The 19,942-nt window shown below is 45.0% G+C and overlaps 1 protein-coding gene across 2 annotated transcripts in view; it reads right to left on the reverse strand.

Moving 5' to 3' along the window:
- The window catches only part of CLDN10 (claudin 10), a 57,747-nt gene continuing 37,805 nt past the window's right edge, over window positions 1-19,942 (reverse strand). Inside the window, exons 1-5 of one of the 2 annotated variants that reach the window (XM_085057552.1) lie at window positions 15,627-15,953; window positions 8,777-8,938; window positions 8,531-8,612; window positions 1,070-1,177; window positions 1-367 (exon numbers count right to left, since the gene is read on the reverse strand). In XM_085057552.1, the coding sequence (XP_084913678.1) occupies window positions 253-367; window positions 1,070-1,177; window positions 8,531-8,612; window positions 8,777-8,938; window positions 15,627-15,846 (687 nt within the window). In that variant the 5' untranslated portion in view covers window positions 15,847-15,953 and the 3' untranslated portion in view covers window positions 1-252. Of the gene's footprint in view, window positions 368-1,069; window positions 1,178-8,530; window positions 8,613-8,776; window positions 8,939-15,626; window positions 15,954-19,942 lie in introns of those variants that run through there. The other variant, XM_085057562.1, reaches the window with a different exon arrangement.

Genomic DNA, 19,942 nt, shown 5'->3' on the forward strand with positions numbered 1-19,942 from the left:
TTAGTAAATACCTCATTTATTTTTTTCAAGAATGCAACATCAGCTTGTGATTTCCAGGTATAAACTTTACAATACCAACATCAATCTTAAAATATATAATAAAATTTACATCAATATGTAAAAGCTGCAAGTTAATATTTTTAAAAGTCATTGTCTTAGTGGTAAGTACATTGGGGTTGGGGTGGGGGGAATCACTCTGAATAAAACGTACAAAATCATGTTTAAAATGCTTTGAGTTTTCCAAGAGTGCAACTAAACGTAAGCATTCTTGTCAAAGTGCTTGGGTGGGGTTTTGTCAGGGACATTGTTGTGGACCTTTGTACGAGAAGACATCACAGACGTGGCTCCATTATAGGCATACCCCCTCCTGAAGAGAAAAAAACAACCATTTACAGCTCATCCCACATACAGGTGACATCTTTGCATCCAGGCATTATGGTAACAAAGCTAGAAGCAATGTATGGAAATATACCCACAAATTTCAGGGGAGGTGGCATATTTCTGCTCTGTGTGGCCCCATTCCAGTTGACATTGCCACTCCAGCATCTGTCTTTGCAATGCACTTTTCTGTAACACATATCCCTTGTTCACAGCTAAGTAAATTAGGTCCCAGTCATAAAATAATTTGAGTTGTGGGAGATCCTAGGTGAACAGTTACTCCTTACAGCTGTTCCTCTTTGTTATCACCCCTCTTCAGCTGCTGGAAGTCCCACTGCCACCACTGCTCACTTTTGATCAGATTATTTGAGATCAAAGAAATTTGTCTATTCATGCCTCTAAAGTGACCTGACCACTTTCCCAACATCAGTGAATGCACTGTTTCCCAGCTGTAGTAAATTGATGAAATATGTATATATCACAAGTATTTGTTGTGAGTCAATAGCTTTTCTTAATTACATTCATGATGGACAGAGCATTATCCTTAAATCCTCTTATTTTCTTTTATCCACACAATCTTTTTCTGAATCTCATTACAAAGTGTTCTGGAATAGTAATCAAACTGCATACATATAGCAGATACAAATACATAGGTATTGATTTCTTTCAGTAAGTACAAGTTGTGTTTTACCTTGCAGAATTACTGTTTTCAGCTATTGAGAAGCAGAATATAATGCCACCAATTATGCAGAGTGAAGCTCCAGCCCATCCAATGAACAAAGCTGCTCCTAATTCATACCTACAGGAAGTCAATAAATGCATTTAACAAAAGAGCACATGCATTTAACAGGGCTATTTACTGAATAAAATAACTAAATATTATATTTTTCTTGAATAACTTTCCATTGACACATACATTATTCACCACAAAATTGGCAGCTCTGCCATACACCCACGTTCTTTTCATTATCTCCCTCTGACTTGGGAGGAAAACTCTGTCCCTGCAGTACACTTGGGCAATGCTTCTCCCCCTGCACAGGCAGGGTTGGGGTTAGGGGTTAGGGTTAGGAAAAGGCCTGGCCTTTGTGCATCTCCTCCTGGATTGCTTTGCTGTGGGGTTACACCATTCTTTGCCCTGTTTACAGCACCAGCTCCTCCGTTTCAGTTTTGTTCCTGTTGGCTCCCAAACCAAACTGGACTGGGGCTTTTGCTGAGCCAGAGACTACAAATTCTGCCTACAACTCTCCTTAAGTTTCCCGTCTGGCTCTCAGGATCTGACTCCCTCCCTCGTTATTCACACACCAACCTCCTTAAAACAAGAGGGTTTTGTACATATGCATAATATGCATATGCAATATGCATACACACATGTGCAATGTATGCATATATGCATACACAAGTGTGTCTGATATAAGCATATGCCCACACAGCTGCATGTTCCAGCATCTTTCTCCTTCTCCAGTCCCTATGGCTGGATTCTGTCTGGAAGAAACTGCTCCCCCGCACATCCGTGGGCAGAGTTCCCGGTCACCAGCAATGGTCTCCTCTGCTGCCTGGGCCAGCCAAACAACTCTTTGCTGCCAGGAACTGCTCTGTTTGTCTCTGAGAGGAGAGACAGTGATGCTTTGGGAGCATTATCCCCCAAAGGTAAGTCCATGTTTCTAAAGCAACAGTAGTAAATGAAGGAAAAGACAGGCATCGGGAAGAGGTTCTTTTCTCTCGCCTCAGCACTGGAGCTTCAAGACAAGCAGCAAGCCACAGCTGCTCCTTGTCTGCTCCATTCCCCAGCTCCTTGCCTGAGTACCACCCTTAAAGCACTTTTAGGATCACCTGCATTAGGGTGCAGCCCAACAGTCTCCAGAGTCTCCTATTCCTCACTTTTGGAACACACCATGTGTCTCTTGCTCCTTCTCTGCTGCAGTTTCCCATTAAGGAGACATTTATCTCCTCCAGACTTCTGGGATCCTGCATGGAAAACACAGGCCCCTGTCCCCCATCCAGCCACAGTTATCAACCAGGTGTCTGTGCTGTTCAAGCAGATGCTACTAAATTGACTTCTTGTAAGCTGTGGTGAGGCAGCCAAATCAAAGCCTCTGCTTGACAGCCTCCCTGTGCAACTGCAACACTGTGTAGCTGCTCTTCTCAGCTAGCTCTGAACACTTCCATGCGCACAGGCCCTAATTCCACATTACCAAATTATCTAACTGAAAATACCTGTCAGCTGTTTTGAAAAACTTGTATCTTCACAAAATGGCACTGCAGAAACACCCAAAAGTTGTCTGTGAGCCCCAGACTCCCGAAAAACAACACAGTGATTTCTGTAATAGGTCACAAGAGGGTGAGCACTGGCCAAGCAGCTGAAAAATCACTTTTCCATGTTTTCGTGGAAGCCTAACCAGAGGTAAAGGACAGATTTTGGAAAAAAACAATAGTCACAAAGGGACAAAAACCTGCACTTACGGTGTCTGTGCTAGATGCTGTGGACAACCAGGGTCGAGCAATTTCTGACCCACAGGCTTAGTGCCAAAATGCAATAGAAACATTGGAGCTCAGAGGTAGAGCACTCCATGGGAATTGCACCTGACTTTTCATGGCCTCACTAGTGCCCCGACTTCTAGGCTCCTTTTATATTATCTGTTCACATCATTGAAGTTGAGTTTTTATTTTTTATTCTTTACTTAAAAAAGGATTAGATTCCCCCAAATATTCCCCATGCCCAGCTGTTGAGGATTAAATTAAGTTTACTTATAGAATGTTAGAAATTATTTGTATAGGCTTAAGTTTAATTGTAATTTGCTTGCAGCTCAGCATGAAGTGTGCCCTGCTCAAAACTTATTGTAGGTGAACTTTAAAAGAACTGTGTTTGTTAGCAGGAAAGGTCAAGAAGGGGAATAAAGAGAGAAAAACCTTATCTGAAGATAACCAGGCTAAGACCCTGGAGGGCTCCAAGGCTGGCCCAAGCTGGAAGATGAGAACAAATAATGGTCTGCCCACATGGACATGGAGAAAGAATCCAGTGAGGTGTTAGAAGAGCCCAGACTATAACTCCCCACTGGACCAAGAGGCACATGGGAGATTCTCAAAGAGCACATGAAGATCAGGTGCACAGACTATGAGTGGATAAAGGCCCAGGAATTTCTACATTTCTACATTCATCTCTGGAGACACCAAGCTCAAGCTGGAATAAACTGACCCTGTCTCAGAACCCTTCCTTAACACCAGCATGGGGCTTACAGACCCAACCCCCAATGTAAACTGCTGAGAGCCATAGCTCCTTCCCTGCTGGAAAACTCTGCACCCAGTCCCATTTCACTTCAAAACCTGCCAAACCCATCAAGTTTCAGTTCTACCTATTCTCACGTTTCCAACCATGTGCTATGGCTTTCATGTGACTCAAGATTTCTGTCTCTCGAAAGACAGTGGATTCTCTGTTTAGAAGCAGAGATCTACATCAGAGCTCATCACCTAAGATCCCATTACAGTCAACATGCAAGAAACACACAAAGTGCACTTCTAAAACACCTTCCAGGCACCTCTGTTATTGACCTGTAAAGGCAGATCAAAGGGACTAGCTCATATGTGAGGTAGGCCTGATCCTGGGGATCCCTTCATCCCTACAGGATAGCCAGAGCACACCTAAGGTACATGGACCAGGACTAGGCTCCCCACAGAAGCTGATGCAGATCACCACCACAGCTATGCTCTCTTTGTGCTGGAGAACACATCTGGACCAAGACCCAGGAAGGCTGTTGCAGTAACACTTACTTGCCAAGACCATTTGCCCAAAAAGTGTAAAACACAAGTTTCCATATTTTTATCTAACAACACTAAATGGTTGGCCAGAGGCTGAGGGAGCTATGAAGACCAAGCACCATCTTCCCCTCCTGAAGCTCTTCAGTTGTGCAGAAAAGAAGTCAATACTATATTTGATAGAATTGGGTAGAAAAGGGGCACCTGAGTGTTACCTCCTAGTTAGGAAAGAAGACATGGCATTCAGCCTTTGTTCTTGGGATTGTTTGTACTTTTTAAGCAACATTTGTTATTATACCACATATAAACAGAGTGTGTGTATGGCCTTTCTTGTGTGACTGCCACACAACCAGGTTAATGAGTTGCAGAACTGTCCTGATTGGTCTTTCCTCCACATCTTCAAACGGAGAAAACCACCTTTCTGATTTATATTGGTACTCGGGAGGACAGCTCGAGGTTTTCAATTGCATATCAGTGTCTGTATGGCTCCCTGGGTTTTATCCAACCAACTTATAGCTTCTGTTAAAACTGATGTGTCACAAGTGCACTTCCCCAGTGATTAATATTGGGTCCAACACTATTTAAAATCTTCATTAGTGATCTGGATTATGGGATCAAGTGTATCATTGATGGAGTTTTCCAATGATACCAAACTGAGTGGGGAAGGGGACACTTCAGAAGGGAGAGCCACCCTGCAGGACTACCTGGACAGGTGATCAAGAAGAGATTAAAAAGTCATTATCCCACTCTACTCAGTGCTTGTCAGGCCACTCCCGGAACAGTGTGCTCATGTTTTGGTCCCTGCTATGCAAAAAAGATGTGGACAAGCTGGAGAGGGTCCAGAGAGGAGCCACAAAGTTGATCAGAGGACTGGGAAGTCTGTCATGTGGGAAAAGTCGGAGACAATTGGGTTTGCTCAACCTTGAGAAAAGAAGGCTTAGGGAAGACTTTATCATCATGTTTCTGTATTTGAGCAGTGGCTACAAAGAGGATGGAGACTCCATTTTACAAGCATTCACATGGAAAAGATGTGGAATAATGGGTACAAGTTACCCCTGGGTATTCCAACTGCACACATAAGAAGAATTTTTCACAATGAGATCAATCTGCCATTGGAATAACCTCCCCAGGGAAGTGGTGGATTCCCTAACATTGGCCATTTTTAAGATCTGCTTGTATAGGGTGCTGGGCCATCTTGTCTAGACCGGGCTGTGGCCAAGTAAGACTGGATCAGATGCTCCTTCAGGCCTCTTCCAACCTGGCATTCTATGATTCCGTGATCTTTACAGCATTAAAGAAGCCAGCTCTAGCCTCCCACCAAAACCCAGTATGTAAATAAAGCTTATCATGGAAAAAAAAAAAAACCCTTATAAACATTGGTACCTCCAAAAAAAAAAAAAAAGAAAAAGGAGACAGGCATTTTTAGAATAAATCTCTGCACTTGCTGTTTCCCCCTTCCCACTTTATAATTGAAAACTTTGCAGGAAACACACTCCTCTATTCTTAAAGTTCTAAGTTGCAAGAACCAAAGCAGTCGCTGTCTGAAGTCTGTGGCTGCATATCCACTGTCTCCAGTCAGTGAAATCCATCTGACTAGATCACTGGCAGCTCAGGGGAGAGTGAGAAATTGATGAAGAGGCTTTGAGTTGGTGACCACTGAGCACCATGGAACTTCAGCGGTAGAGAACTGAAAGCCACCTTCAACTACACTGACCAAGCAGGCTCAAAGAAGATTTTTTTTCCCCATAATCCAGGGAAGCAGAACTCAGTGAAAGAACTAAAGTAGAATATCGGTACAGAAGAAAAATATTCTAGTTGTTACACACATTAAGACCATGATGTAGACTTCCAAGCAAACCGAAAGCTTCATTAGCTGACTGAACATCAATTTACATAAAGAGCAGAACTTAAATACCTTCCTTCCAAATCAGTACAAATACCCAGGGAAAATGCACTTTGATTCTCTGATTCTTATCATCCTTGGAAAATAAAGAACATATTCAACTTTATCAAAATGGACACTGTGGGAACTATGCAGAACCCATTCAGAGACAAGAAAGCTGAAGGGAAGCTGAAGGGAAACAATTCTCTCTAAGAGAAAATGGGAAGCTAGTCAGATAATTTGAATAAACAACCCCATTTATCAATAACAACAATCATCATTATGTGAGTTCAAACTGTGGCAAGGGACAAAAACCTTAAAGACTGTAAGAGTTACAGTTTTCTTAATTAAAAGTAAAGTGACAAAATAATTTCCTAAGAGAAGCTGTGGGAGCAATGCCAGCAAGACAGCAAAATAAAAGTATAGATTTTCTCCAGTTAGAGGTGTCTGAAGAAAAATTAAATATATCTTGGCTGCAAGAACCAAGGCATCCCATATTGTCCCCAAGACTCTGGGCATGTTATCATGAAGGATCAAGCAATTCCTTTGGAGCCATTTAAAATTAGCAATGAAGACTATTACATCAGAACATAAAATCCAGCCTAAGATTTCTTTCTGAATAAGGCAGAGTTTAGAGTGTCCCTGTGTTGCCTGTTGTACCTCAGCTAGGTATGTAATTCAAGCCCAAAATCTCCTGGGAAACAGCCTTAGACAGGTCTCTAATTCCTCCTGCACTCAGACATGGTCAGTGTGCCTATTCCAAATGCAGGACACTGCAGGGAAATACTGATGGCAGACACAGGATGCTGAACATCTTGTGTCATTTGTTGCCCACTAACAGTATCTCAAGCCTGTCTCTGACACTTCCAGAATAACTCCAGGAGAGAAATGTGCAGTAAAAGGCAAAAGGCTTGAAACCCTCTCTCTGTGAAGAGACAATACCAAATTTCCACAATATATCAGCACAGCATATTAAATGCTCCTGCAATGCATAACAAAGTAAGGGCTCACAGATGGCAACAAAACGGAAATTTTACATTGGTTGAGAGAGGAAGGATCTAAATGCCACCATTAGCTCAGTGTGATGCAAGGTGACTGCATGAGCTACATGCATTGTGCACAACTCAGATTAAAACTTCTGGATTTCCTCTCTGCCTTTATCTTTGCAGTCATGATTATGTCTGCCTACAGTTGAGTTACACTCATTATCCAGAAAAAAAGGTAATTTCTGGAGAGGATGTTTTACTACCATTATTTCAATATTTAAACTGGATTTCTCATTCTCATTTCTCACAGTAAAATTCCACTGTGAGGTCTGCTCTTTTGCAGCAGACAAGTACAGGAATACAGTGTAGGAAAAGGACTTCTGGCAACAACCATGGTATTTTTCACTAAGAACAGTAAGCCTGACGAATAATTAACTTCTGTGTATGTAGCCAGGCTCCATTTTCTTCACAGAAGCTCACATCCTTCTTTCTTTTGAAGGCCTTTCGATCCTATCTTTATAGTATCAAATAAGCAGATGCTATAGGGGACTTAGGGAGAAAATGAATACAAACTTGTTTTCAAGACAGGAGAAGCAGCGTCAACCCTACTGCAAATGTAGATCCATTTAATGTTATTTATTCAGACTATTTTCTTTCTATCAAAGAGAAACATAAAGGCTCAGGATTCCCAATGTTTGACATACCCTGGAATCACTGACAAGAAAACTTTAAAATCCTTGCCTTTAAAGAAGAGTTTACATCATGTATGAAGGCAAAGCAGGAAAGTCTGTGATGCTATAATTTACAGCCAACATTTTCAGACTTGGAAGTTAAGATGTCAATCCAAAATCCAAGTGCTGGTTTGTGAACTGCTGCTTTTGCAGGTCCAGAGAACTTGCACAGTTTTAAAAGAGATCTTTAGGGATGCTCATTATTTCTGGTATAGATCCTAGAACTTCACAAATACTCACTCCCTTAAATTTAACTGCAAGTATAGGCAAAGAATTTATGTCAGTGCTTATAAGATCATGGGTTCTGACAAGGTTTATGATCCAAATTTCAGTCACCTGTATTTGAAAATCTGTTAGCAAAAAGTCCACAAAGCCTGCAGATTCCTCTCCTCAAGAAGAATCAAGATTGCACAGCGCTCGACACTTTTATGGAAACCACCTTCTATCAAAAGCTCAAGGAAATGCTTTTCTCCCTCTCCTATCGAATGATGCACATAATGAGCCCCTCTCTCTTGTGCAATCCTCGTGCTGCACCTCTGGCATCCAGGCAGGCTTCACTCCCCATTAACCCCAGCTGCCCTGCCAGCCCATGGAGCAATCACTGCACAGCAAAGTGTTTGTTCATTGAGTTTCAGCACCTGGTTACTCCAGTTAGAAACTGTGATCAAGTAAAACTGCAGCCCGCTCTCCTCCTCTGCCCAAGGGGAGAAGCAGCTGCTCTCTATCTAAACAGGCTCTGGTGTGCAGTAGGAAATGTAAGGTCTACTTGTTTGAAAGATTTATGGGTATAGGAAAGTACTTACTTTTGTGCAACAAAAGAAGGGTCAAAGAACTCAGACGTAATCCTGTTTGCATACAGGGAACAACTAGTCATAGAGCACAACCCTGAAAAGCATAAGACAAACCATTCAGTGGAGCTGGCAGCAGAGCTTTGGGCCTGACCCTGAAGTCAACGAAGTCACGGAGGATTGTGCACGGCTTTCTGCAGAAAAGAAACGGCTCCGGTATGACTTCAAATATGCAAACTGATAGAAATGAAGTATATTTACCAGAGAGTATGAAAATCAGTCCAGCTAAACAAGCTATTTTTGCTTTAGTCTGATCGGAGCCTCCGACTTTTGTACATTTCATCCCAACCAGTCCAAAAACGGCACCGAAGAAGCCCAGGCAGACAGCGGAGATCATCAGTCCTCTGCAGGCTTGGATATAACCTGTGAGGAGAAAGAGCAAGGCTAACATGAGAATTGGGGCCATGACAAGTTTTGCTGTAACTCCCCTCCCTCTGCACAGCATCAGGCACTCACTATTGCACACAGAATCAGACTTTGGCTGGAGCAGGATCACCTTACCACTGAGTGTATTCTTCTAGGTGATGTACGCCCTTCAGAGGGCATCATCACCTGAGCCCAGCTCATCAGAAACATACTGTGGCACTCAGGGCTCCAAAACATAATCCTATGGCACTGGGTATAGCATCTGCAAGAGGCTGTACCCGTGAGGTTTTGAAGAGCAAGTCCACATGGCCTGACCAGGGGCTGTCTCATGTTGCAGAGCCACTCTGTGCACACCAAGCAAATCTTACATCAGTCCTGTTGTGTATCTGCGTCACAGATTCAGTATGACTGGCAGAGGGACTGACAGCACAGACCCTGGCTGGGGTCCTGGGTCTGCCTGGCCATGCCACTGGTTTGATTTGGATCGCACAAGAAGGTTGTCATCCTGCAAGGCAGTCAGCCATGCACTCAGCTCCACGGACAGCAGCAGTCCCTCGGGATAAAGCACATCACTGCCATATCTAAATCTGGACAAACAGCTTGCACCTGGCTTCAGCCACAAACAATTTGGCTGTGCTGCCTGAGACTGCTCCCTGAGGGACCTCCCAGGGCAGGGCCCTTCACCAGGACAATGGGCTGCTTGGCCTCTTCTCCCTTCCGAGAATATCTTGTAATTGAGAGACTGTGATAATCTCATATCACTGCTTACGGGGTGGAACGCTGCAATCTTACACAGCTGAATAACCATCACAAGATGTTTTTCTTCATAACCTGTTGTTACATCTCATTTAAAATGAAAATAAACTCCCACTATTAGGGTATTCATTCTTTTTTGCTTTGATCTCCAGTGGGTGGAAATGTTGAGAGCTAAACCACATTGTCATTGCCTATTACACCAAATTTTATGTAATAATAAACAAACAAAAAAACCCCACCAAACCCTGCATGAAAATTTTAAGATGTAAGAAAACAATATATTAAAGCAGGAACTAGAGGACATCTAATGAAAACAGAAGGCAGCAGATTCAAAACAAAAGGTGTGCTTGTTTGTAAAATGAAGCTGTGGAACTCCTTTCTACAGGATGTGTGGACACTAAGGGTTTACAGAGACTCAAAGAGAGATTGGATACGCTCATGACAGAGAAATCTGTGTCTGGCTGGCAGGTCTCTGAGATGCAGATGGCTACCACAGACACTTGGCCACCTTCTGTTATCCTTACTGCCACCTCCTTCAGCCACTGCTGACTGCTGATCAGCCAGGATGACCACTGCATGCTTGAACAATGTTTTAAATCCCCCACTGATTCACAGCTTTGTGCAACAAAGCAATTTGTAGCACACATGATCCCATTTTAGCAGGCCTACTGAACTTGGGAGCTGTGTGGTCTGTCTGTGAACACAACCTACTGGCATTTAGCTACATCTGCTGGCACACAGATGGGCTTCCTTCATTTGCAACATGCTTCTGTAGCCCATCGACCAAAGAAATACACAATCAATGAAATAAGCATGACTGTCATATGGCCCACGTCTTGGAAATGTAAGAGTAATTTGTGCAAGACTCAGGTTTGAAGACAGCAGCCTTGTTTTGTTAAATTTTGCTGTAGGCATGGAAAAGTTGGCTTATGCTGCTTTAGGTGGTGTGTAATGTATTTCTTGTAGCAGACAGGTAAAGCAAGAGACGAAGACTGGAAAGGAAACTATTATTTTTGACAGGTCCAATTTATTGACAGTGTTAGTAGCTAATTGACACATTAAAGTGCTGAACCATGAACATGTTTACCTGGAGGTCCTCTAAACTTTTTTATGTCTGAACCTCCTAGGAAAACCAGTAAATATTCACCCCAACCAAAATATCCAGCATTTGCTAGTAACCACAGGGCTGAAATTCAGTTTTTCCTGAAGGTCAATACACAGTGTTAGAATAGGTAGAGGGTAGTGAGACAGCAAGAAATAATTAACTCACTCAGAAATCATTTTCAATTATAAACAGCATGAACTTGAGGACTGCTCAGTTCTGCTGAATGAATAACCTTTCTCACTAAATAATTCACCAAATTGGGCAGGCCAGCTACAGCAGGGATTGCTTCAGTTCAACACAGCAATCAGCCAACTGGCACACATTTTTAAAACAAAATATAGAAAAAAATAATCACAGTTTACACCAGTACTGTGAAAAAGCAGAAGGCTCTATTATTCCCATTAGGTTAAATGGAGCATTAGGAAGCATGAAAGGTTGAAATTAACGTTTTCACCAAATCTAACCTCCTATTATTTAGATCCTAGGTTCAAATTCTTTCAGTTCAAGAAAGCAAGATTATACTGGTCACCAAGACTTAGAGGACTTGTTCAGCTTGAATAAAAGGATCTGGGGAGACCTTACAGCAGCCTTCCAGAATCTAAAGTGGGCCGAGAGGAAAGCTGGAGAAGGACTTTTTACAAGAGTGTGTAGTGACAGGACAAGGGGAAATGCCTTTAAACTGAAAAAAGGCAGATTTAGATTAGATATTAGGCAGACATTATTTACTGTGAGGATGGTGAGACACTGGAATAGGTTGCCCAGAGAACCTGTGGATGCCCCCTCCCTGGAAGTGTTGAAGGTTGGATGCGGCTTTAAGCAACATTTATTAGTAGGAGTGTCCCTCACCATGGCAGAGGGGTTGGACCTAGATGGTCTTTAAGGTCCCTTCCAGCCCAAACCATTCTGTGATTCTGTGATAACAAACATGAGTGTAAAAGGGAGCTGCCTATTTCTTCACAGTCCTCCACTTCAGACCAAAACCTGTCCCTTTTCCAAATGTTCATTGCCTGTATTTGCACCAGCTCCTGCAAGAAACTTATCGTGTACGTACCAACCCCCAAATGAAGCTCCCAAGCAGCAAAAAGCCATGTGTTTTAAACAGACAAGCAGACAAACATGCATTACTCATAAAGTCATGTTTAGCAGCATTCCAAGAGAAACCTATTTCAAGGTGCTTTTTTTTTTTTTTTTGTTTTAAACAAATGTGTTTTGTCTTGCATTCAGAATAATCTTGTTAGAGCTTCATCTTTCTTGCCTCACTGCTCTCACACTTACCTCTCGCTTACAAAGAGTTAGAAGGCATTCATGTATTCATATCATATAACACTATGGAAAAAATATATATGCAAAGTTCTGGAGACTGCCACTTTCACAATAAATGCCTCTGGTGGCATTTTGCAGTCTGCATCACGTGAAGTGTAAGAGGTTACCTTACAGATACAGCACAGATTCCTTCCAAAAGCACACACCCATTGCTTTTGTATGTCTTTCTAAGCTCTAATACCCTCTTTAGCTCATAATTGAATTTTTGTTCAGCTCTGTTCTTGCAAAAGGTCATCAGATCCACTGTTGGAAACATGGAAACTGATATGTCCTCCTTTGGGGGAGGTGGTTCCATCAGTAAATTTCCACCTATGACCAGTAGCACAAAAAGTAAACCCAAAATTACTTTAAGTCCAACAGACAGGAAGAGCATTTCTGTTTGCATACAGAATGTGGGGCTTAGTACATAATGAGGGATGGCCAAATTGATTTCTGCTACAGGAATGCATACGGGTGGAAGGGGACCACAAGCAATTTTCTCTGGAAGCTGTTTGTGTGGAGTGATGGTCTGAAAGCCATCAGGGCAGCCTCAGTGCTGTGACAACCACAGCAATCTGGGGAGGACAGTCCAAGCCCAAAGTTTTGTTTTAATACAAACCAAAACAAGGATAAAGAGGAACCATCTCCTGAGCACCCCTGACCCAAACTACAACACTCCTTCTGAGGAAGGAAGGACTTCTCCTGCACTCCACAGGAGAACTCCAGCAACTGGCATAGAATACTAGAGTCCTCAAGTGTTTTGGGTTGAGAGGAACCTTAGAGGTCATCTAGCTCCTACCCCTGCCATGGGCAGGGACACCTCACATAGCCCAGATTGCTCAAAGCACAATGACACCCTGATTTCTTTCCCCTTCATTTTGTCTCTGATCCCCTGGAAGACCTGAGCAGCCTCTCTGGATAAGAAATCCAGTAACACGTAGAAGTTTCTGATTTGACAAAAAAAATATTTCTGTAGAAGAGGAACTGCACTGCAAGGCAAATCCTCTCCATCTGTGTGAGGAAGGAGTGGGGCAGGGCCACATTTCCCTGGTACAACAAAGATATCTGGTAATTTCCCAGTCATGCTCTACCATTTTGAGGAGAGCAACACGTTGTCACCACAGGTATCTTTACAGGATTATTGTTTCTGCTCAGAAACACTTCACTGAAAACAGGAAACCAGATCTGCCCTGTTTTGTGTCTAACGAGTCCCCCACCTGAGGATGGAGGCAGGAAGCTCCCACATTCCCAATCACAGGGAATGGGATCCACCTTAGACATGTAAGTCTGGACAAAGAAGAAGAGGAGGGAAGGGAGAGGCTAGACAAGGGCTGAGACAGATTCATCTTCTTGTTGAGACATGAATTCTTTAAGCCACGAGTGACACACCACAGCCCTGAAGCGCACTCCCCCACAGGGGAAGGGTTAGGGTGAAGAGGGGACACACACACCCACAGCCAGCTGCTAACAGGCTCCCTGCAGAGCCTGTAACCACAAGGAGGGGACCTGGGGCTAGGCTACCGACTGAAAGCACCTCTGTCAGCAGTGGCTGCCCCTCTAACCCGACCCGGTTTGCCTGGTCTGTGCTGGGGTGTACATCGCTCTCCCTCCAGTCTGCCTTTCATTCACATTGTGCCTGGGTACCAAAATCTGCCCCCACAGCATTTAGAGAGGCTACTGAGAAAAACTGAAGCCTTTCCACTACTGATAAACAGGTTGGCCAGAAGGACTGGAACAGGGCCCTTCCAGAAGTGCATTTCCGATTCACTTCTATCCAAAATGAGCTGATGGCTCTTTCACTGTGCACCAGGTGCCTCAGAAACTCATTCCTTGGCCAGGAGGAACATGCTACCCAACACACGTTTCAATGCACAAGCACTTGGGGGAAAGGGTGGTAAGGACCTTGCTGTCAGGTGTCATCTTCTTATTGAAAATTTAAATGTTCCCAATTCTGCATACTTTGTAACTATGCTTTTCTTACACTGAAAACAGATTAACCCAGACCTAAAAGAACTGCTAAACAATAGATTCAAGGGATCCAAAAGGTTTTGCACCAGCGATCACTCCATGCCCGCCTGCACAGAGACCACAGCTCCTTGTCCAGTCCTGGAAACCACATTCTCAGCTGCTCCACTTGGCCACAGAGTGACTGATGTCAACGGAGGCCAGACAGCTCTCCTATCCCTTTGGAGGAACTGGCAAATCCCTCTGCCTCCATGGGGCTGGGTCCAGGGAACAGCACTTTTCCACCTGAGGGAAGCATCCTGCAATAGTGATGCTGAAGGGTTGCCTTTGTTACCTCTTTCTGGTATTTTGACCTTTTAGCCCTTTCTACATGCAGAGATTAAAGGTTTTCTGATATTGGTATTAACGTCATGTTCATATTAATCCCTGTTACAATAGTATTAATCTCTGTCAGTGATTAGATAAACAGACTTTCCTTTCCCCTTAAACAGAGCTTTCACACCAAAATACCTTCTCAGACTCCAGTGCAAAGGGAATGTCTTGCCAGACCATGAACAGTAGGCATGGTCTTTTGTATCAAAGCCACAGGAGCACTGCATACTGCATTCATTTATAGCTATAAAAACTTAGAAAAGGTGCCATAGTTTTAGAAACCTTTCCTCCTTTTCTTTACAGTCACTCCTGAAGCTATAAAATTATGCCATACACACTTCTCCTGTTTCTACCAGCCATAATCACTGTGGATTTATCAACTGAAAGTTTGGTTGCAAAGATTTCCTGCAGTGAACCAGTTTCCCAGTACGGCTTCCTTAAAGGGCAAAAATGTTTCCCCTTAACCAGGGAAGAAATGCAGCACCAACTCAATCTTTGGTTTCAAGCCCTATAGCAAAACTCTCAGCTTTACTTCAAAATAACACTGCCCTAGAGCTGAGCAAAGCTATGCATCACTTCTGCATACCTTTGCATCCCTGACTGCCCCGAGCTTTTACGCTGTCATTTATCAATGAAGCAATTACATCTGAGTTAATAACCGCTTAGCAAAACCAGCAAAGGAACATTAATTAAAACAAAACGACGCCAAGGCTTGTTCTTCTCCACCGACCGTTGCACGGCTGGCAAAACCATAAAAAAGAGGAATGTCACGACAGCCGGAAAATAAATCAGCAAGAAAAATTTGCCTGCATTCTCCTTGTGTCAAATCCACACGCACACTCTTCTGATGGGGAAAAAAAGGCAGGTACTGACAGCACGAGAGGCCAAAACCGACACTTGGGCACCAAATATAATTTCAACCAGTGGGTTTTTGGGAGGAATAAACCCCACTTCCACAGATGAGCACAAGTGGCACACAGCACCTGCCTGGGGACACGGGGGCACCTGTCCGTGAGCCTGCGGGAAAGCCACCTCCGTCGGGGTCCCCTCCGCCCCCCGGCCCCGCCGGGCGCACCCCGAACCCCGCTGCCCTCCCGCCCCCAGCCCCGGAGCGGCCCCGGGACCCGCAGCTCCCCAGAGAGGGGACACCGCGAGGTGTCGGGGTGGGGTCGGCGGAAGCCTGACCGTCCAGCGCCAGCATGGATGGGAAGTCCTTGCAGTTGGACACGCCGGTGGAGTCGGTCACGCAGGTCTTCCAGAGGTTGGCCCAAAAGGTGGCGGTGGTGATGACCGTGCCGTCGATGGTGGACACCTTCCAGTAGTCGGTGGGCAGCGTGGAGGAGACCAGCACCCATCCCGAGATGGTGAGCAGGAAGGCGATGATCTCCGCCGACGTGCTCGCCATGGGCCCGGCAGCAGGCGGCGGGGGCAGCGGGCGGGCGGCGCGGAGCCGCGGCGGATCCCGGGGCAGCCCGGGAGCGGCGGATCCCGGCGGCAGCGGGCGGAGCCGAGCCCAGCCGAGCCGAGCCCAGCCGGCGGGGCGGGGGCGGTGGCCGGGCAGCGCAGCCCAATCAGCACCGGCAGCTGCCGGCATCGCCCCGGGCTGCCCCCGCCCCGCCCGGCCCCAGCGCCCCGGGGTCCCGGCAGCGGAGCGCAGCGCTGCCCGGCGGGGCGCTAAGCACCGGACCCCGAAACAAACTAACAAACAAACAGCGGCGCGACCCGGGATCTGGGGCTGGATTCCCCTTCCCTGCAGGGGTCGGGAGGGGTGGCAGCACAGGGACAGGTGCGTCCTTAGCGTCTCCTCCGGAGCTGCGGGTTTGCGTCTCTTTCCGTATGCCCCCCGGCGCCATCCTTCCCACAAACAGCCTTGCCAGGAGGGTGGCTTTGAGGAGTGCTTGTAGAATACAGCTGTGCCGACCGTGAGCGCTTCATATTCTTACAGAGACGTAAGCTTTTGAAACGCATAGCAAGGTTTTCTCATCCTCTGAATTTCAGTGGGCCCCCAGTATTATCCAGAGATGATACAGCTTTTGATACCTGTTTTTGCAATGTGAGGTGATGAACTTTGGATTTTCTACCTCAGTTTTAATGCAGTGGCATTTGAGCCTGCAGCTCACAGGTGGAGAGTTGTCCACAGTGGTTTCTCCTCTTGTTTGAAGCTGTTTACTTTCCACATCAGTAGAATATTTGCCATTGATGTGGAAAGTACACTGCCGGTCTTTACTTTCCTCCTATTTATTTCAAAACTATTGTTACATTTTCTAAACCTTTTTGCCAGATGGGCAATCACTGGAGGATAAGAAGCCACATTTGCATCATTATTCTTCTGATGAATGCTCTTTGGTTTTGCCGTGTGGACACAAACCCGGATGTAATCACTTTACAGACACATATTATTTAAAAAAACAAAAAAAAAAAAGGGAAGAAAACCTCAGAGTTAGGCATACCGTTGGATGTGTGTCAGAGCTCAGTGGGAACATGATGTTTGTTGATCTGTTAATGCTCCAGCAGGACAAAAAGGGGTCCACAGACCCATTTACTGACGCAGTGGCCCTCTGTCTGCTCTCTGCCTCCTTGGTACCCTCTGGCTTGCAGGTGACACACAGTGGCATTGGAAGGGAAGAGGGAGAGGGGAAAGCAGGCAGGAGGCTTTTTTTGCACAGCAGCACTGGGCATAGAGCATGCTACAGCTCCTTCTTCTCTCCCCAGGAGGGAAAAGAAACAGACACCATAGACCATGGCAGCAGAAAAGAAAAAGAAAAGAAAGATTTTTCTGAATATTTTCCCCCATCATAGCACTTTGAGATCTTGCAGACTGGAATTATGTTGGTGGTGGTAAAGTAGACCAATCCAAGCTATCAACTAGGATCTAATCAAGTCTGAGGTAGGAGACTTGAGTCCAAACCTGGGTCATCATGTTTTCTTGACATGGGGAGCTCACCTATTCTTTTGTTGATAACGCTGCTTTGGCTGGTGAATCCAAGGAGTAGCATTTGGGCAAATTTTGGCCAGAGCCCATCAGAACTTTTTGGTGTGCTGCCATGCAGCAACCAGAAGTTTGGAGTAAGTGTTGAAGGACAGGAACACAGCCAGGATACCTCTAGGACAGAGTCTGAGCCCCTGAGTCTGGGAAAGAGAGGAAAAGGATCTCCCTAAAGGGCATAGGGACTGCTTCCCAGAGGACCAGCAGAAGTGGCAGGCTGGCAAGTGACCCTGCTGAGGGTGGGTAGTCCTGCTGAAGCTGCAGGGGGCTCTGGCTATGATGTCCAACAGCCATTTGTGCTGTCCCAGACCATGCTGCTTTCAACAGAGAGGGACCTAGCTGCCATGTGCAGTGTGGATCCATGTCTCTCTGATAGCCACATGAATCTGCCAGGGACTTCAGGGGGAGCCCCTGCAGGTGACTGAGGACAGATGAAGTTATTTACACCTCAAACCCACTCTCTGCCTGTCCACAAGAACTCTTCAAGCAGGGCTAATTTATATGTTCATTCCCTTGCAAACCCTGTTTTATCCAGAATGTTGTAAAGTGGCCTCAGTGTACATGAGAACCAGACTTGCTTCACCTTCAGGGAAAGGCTCCTCCTTTCATCTCCTGACACTGCTGCTTTTGAGGATGTTTTATGTTACTAGGCCAGTTGTTACCATCTTTCTCATCTAAAATCACAGCAAGATGTTGCGCATCTGATTTAATCTTTGGTTATGTAAACCAAAAATGACATAGTGCACAGCTGAGTGTTCACCCCAGGCTGACGAGTAAGGGAAGTTGCAAGAGATACTCTTCCCCTGTGGCATTTTCTTCATGCTGGCTGGAATCTGCAGGGATAAGACATTAGAAAATATTCATCTGTGAGGCTGTGTTTCTGCCCCTTATCATTTTTTCAGCTTCTTTCTCTTGTGCAACTGCAAGTCCCTTTGCCATGAGCTTAACTCACACATCTTCCAGTTTTCCAGGATATAATAGTGTCTTTTCTCCCTGTTGTTGTGGAAGGAACTTCAACATCCATATGAATTTATTTCTCTATTTCCCTTCAACCTCTGTCTTCCTGCCACCATAGCTCTGGCTTTGGATTGGCTTACTTGGGTTTTTTACCTATCTATAGTTTACGTAGCAGAGTGAAAGATTTGGCCTTTACTTTGTTTTTTTTATTGGTGATTTTTGGGATTTTTTTTTTTTTGTTATTTCTGTTCCTATGTTTTGGGACAAGTTATGACCTGGGGAGTTTTTGAAAGTTCCTCACACCACTGTGGGACTGATTTCCATTTACTTCTGTCCATAAATTGATCAGGCCAATGCAATAGCACAGTTTTGTGCTGGGTCATTTGACTGAAGGTGGGGTTTATTCCCTTGGACTGGTTAAGAAAGGTGTCTTTTTTTTAAGAAAAACAACCCTTGAGGTTCATTTTTTGTACCAAGTTTCATTGACTTCTGGGCATAAAAATGGCATTTTGGGGAGATATATTAGTATGTGTCTAGAATAGCTTATGTCAGTTGGAAGGGACTCGTGATGAACACCTAGTCCAACTGCCTGACACTTCAGAACTGACCCAAAGTTAAAGGGTGTTATTAAGGCTATGTCCCAATGCCTCTTAAACACTGACAGGCTTGGGGCATCAACCACCTCTCTAGCAAGCCTCTTCCAGGTTTGACCATGCTCTCAGTAAAGAAATGCTTCCTAATGTCCAGTCTGAACCTTCCCTAGTGCTGCTTTGAACCATTCCCACACATCCTATTGCTGGATCCCAGAGAGAAGAGATAAGCACATCCCTCTCCATTTTCCCCTCCTCAGGAAGCTGCAAAGAGCAATGAGATTCCTTCAGCCTCTTTTTCTCCAAACTAGACAAGCCCAGAGTACTCAGCCACTCCTCACAGAACATGATTTCTAGCCCTTTCACCAGCTGTTGCCCTCCTCTGGATGCTTTCAAAGACCTCAGCACCTCTCTTAAGTTGTGGACTGCCCACAGCACTCTGGGTGAGGCCACACCAATGCTAAAAACAGTGGGATAATCTCCTCTTTTGACAGGCTGGTGATGCTGCTTTTGATGCACCCCAGGATGTTTGACGTCTTGGCTGCCAGGACACCCAGCTGATCCACACTGATCCTGCTGCCAACCAACAACCCCAGATCCCTTTCCTCAGGGCTGCTCTCCAGCCTCTGTTCTCCCAAGTCATACTTGTTCCCAGCGTTACTGTGTCCTAGGTGCAGAATCCAGCATATGGACTTGCTAAATTTCATCCCATTAATCATAGCCCAATGCTCCAAGATATCCAAATCACTCTGCAAGACCTTTTGTCCCCCAAGAGTATCAGCAGAACCTCCTGGGTTGGTATCATCAGCAAACTTGCTAATGGCATGTTCAAGTGCTGCATCCAGATTGCTGATCTTGAGCAGATCTGGCCCCCAGGACTGAGGTGTGAGGAACACCACTAGTGACAGCTCACTAGCCAGGTGTAGCCCCATCCTCTACAACCCTTTGGACTCTGTCCTTCAGCCAGC

Source organism: Lichenostomus cassidix, chromosome 1 (genome assembly GCF_008360975.1).
Source record: "Lichenostomus cassidix isolate B80296 chromosome 1, HeHo_3.0, whole genome shotgun sequence".
Lineage (NCBI taxonomy): Eukaryota > Metazoa > Chordata > Aves > Passeriformes > Meliphagidae > Lichenostomus > Lichenostomus cassidix.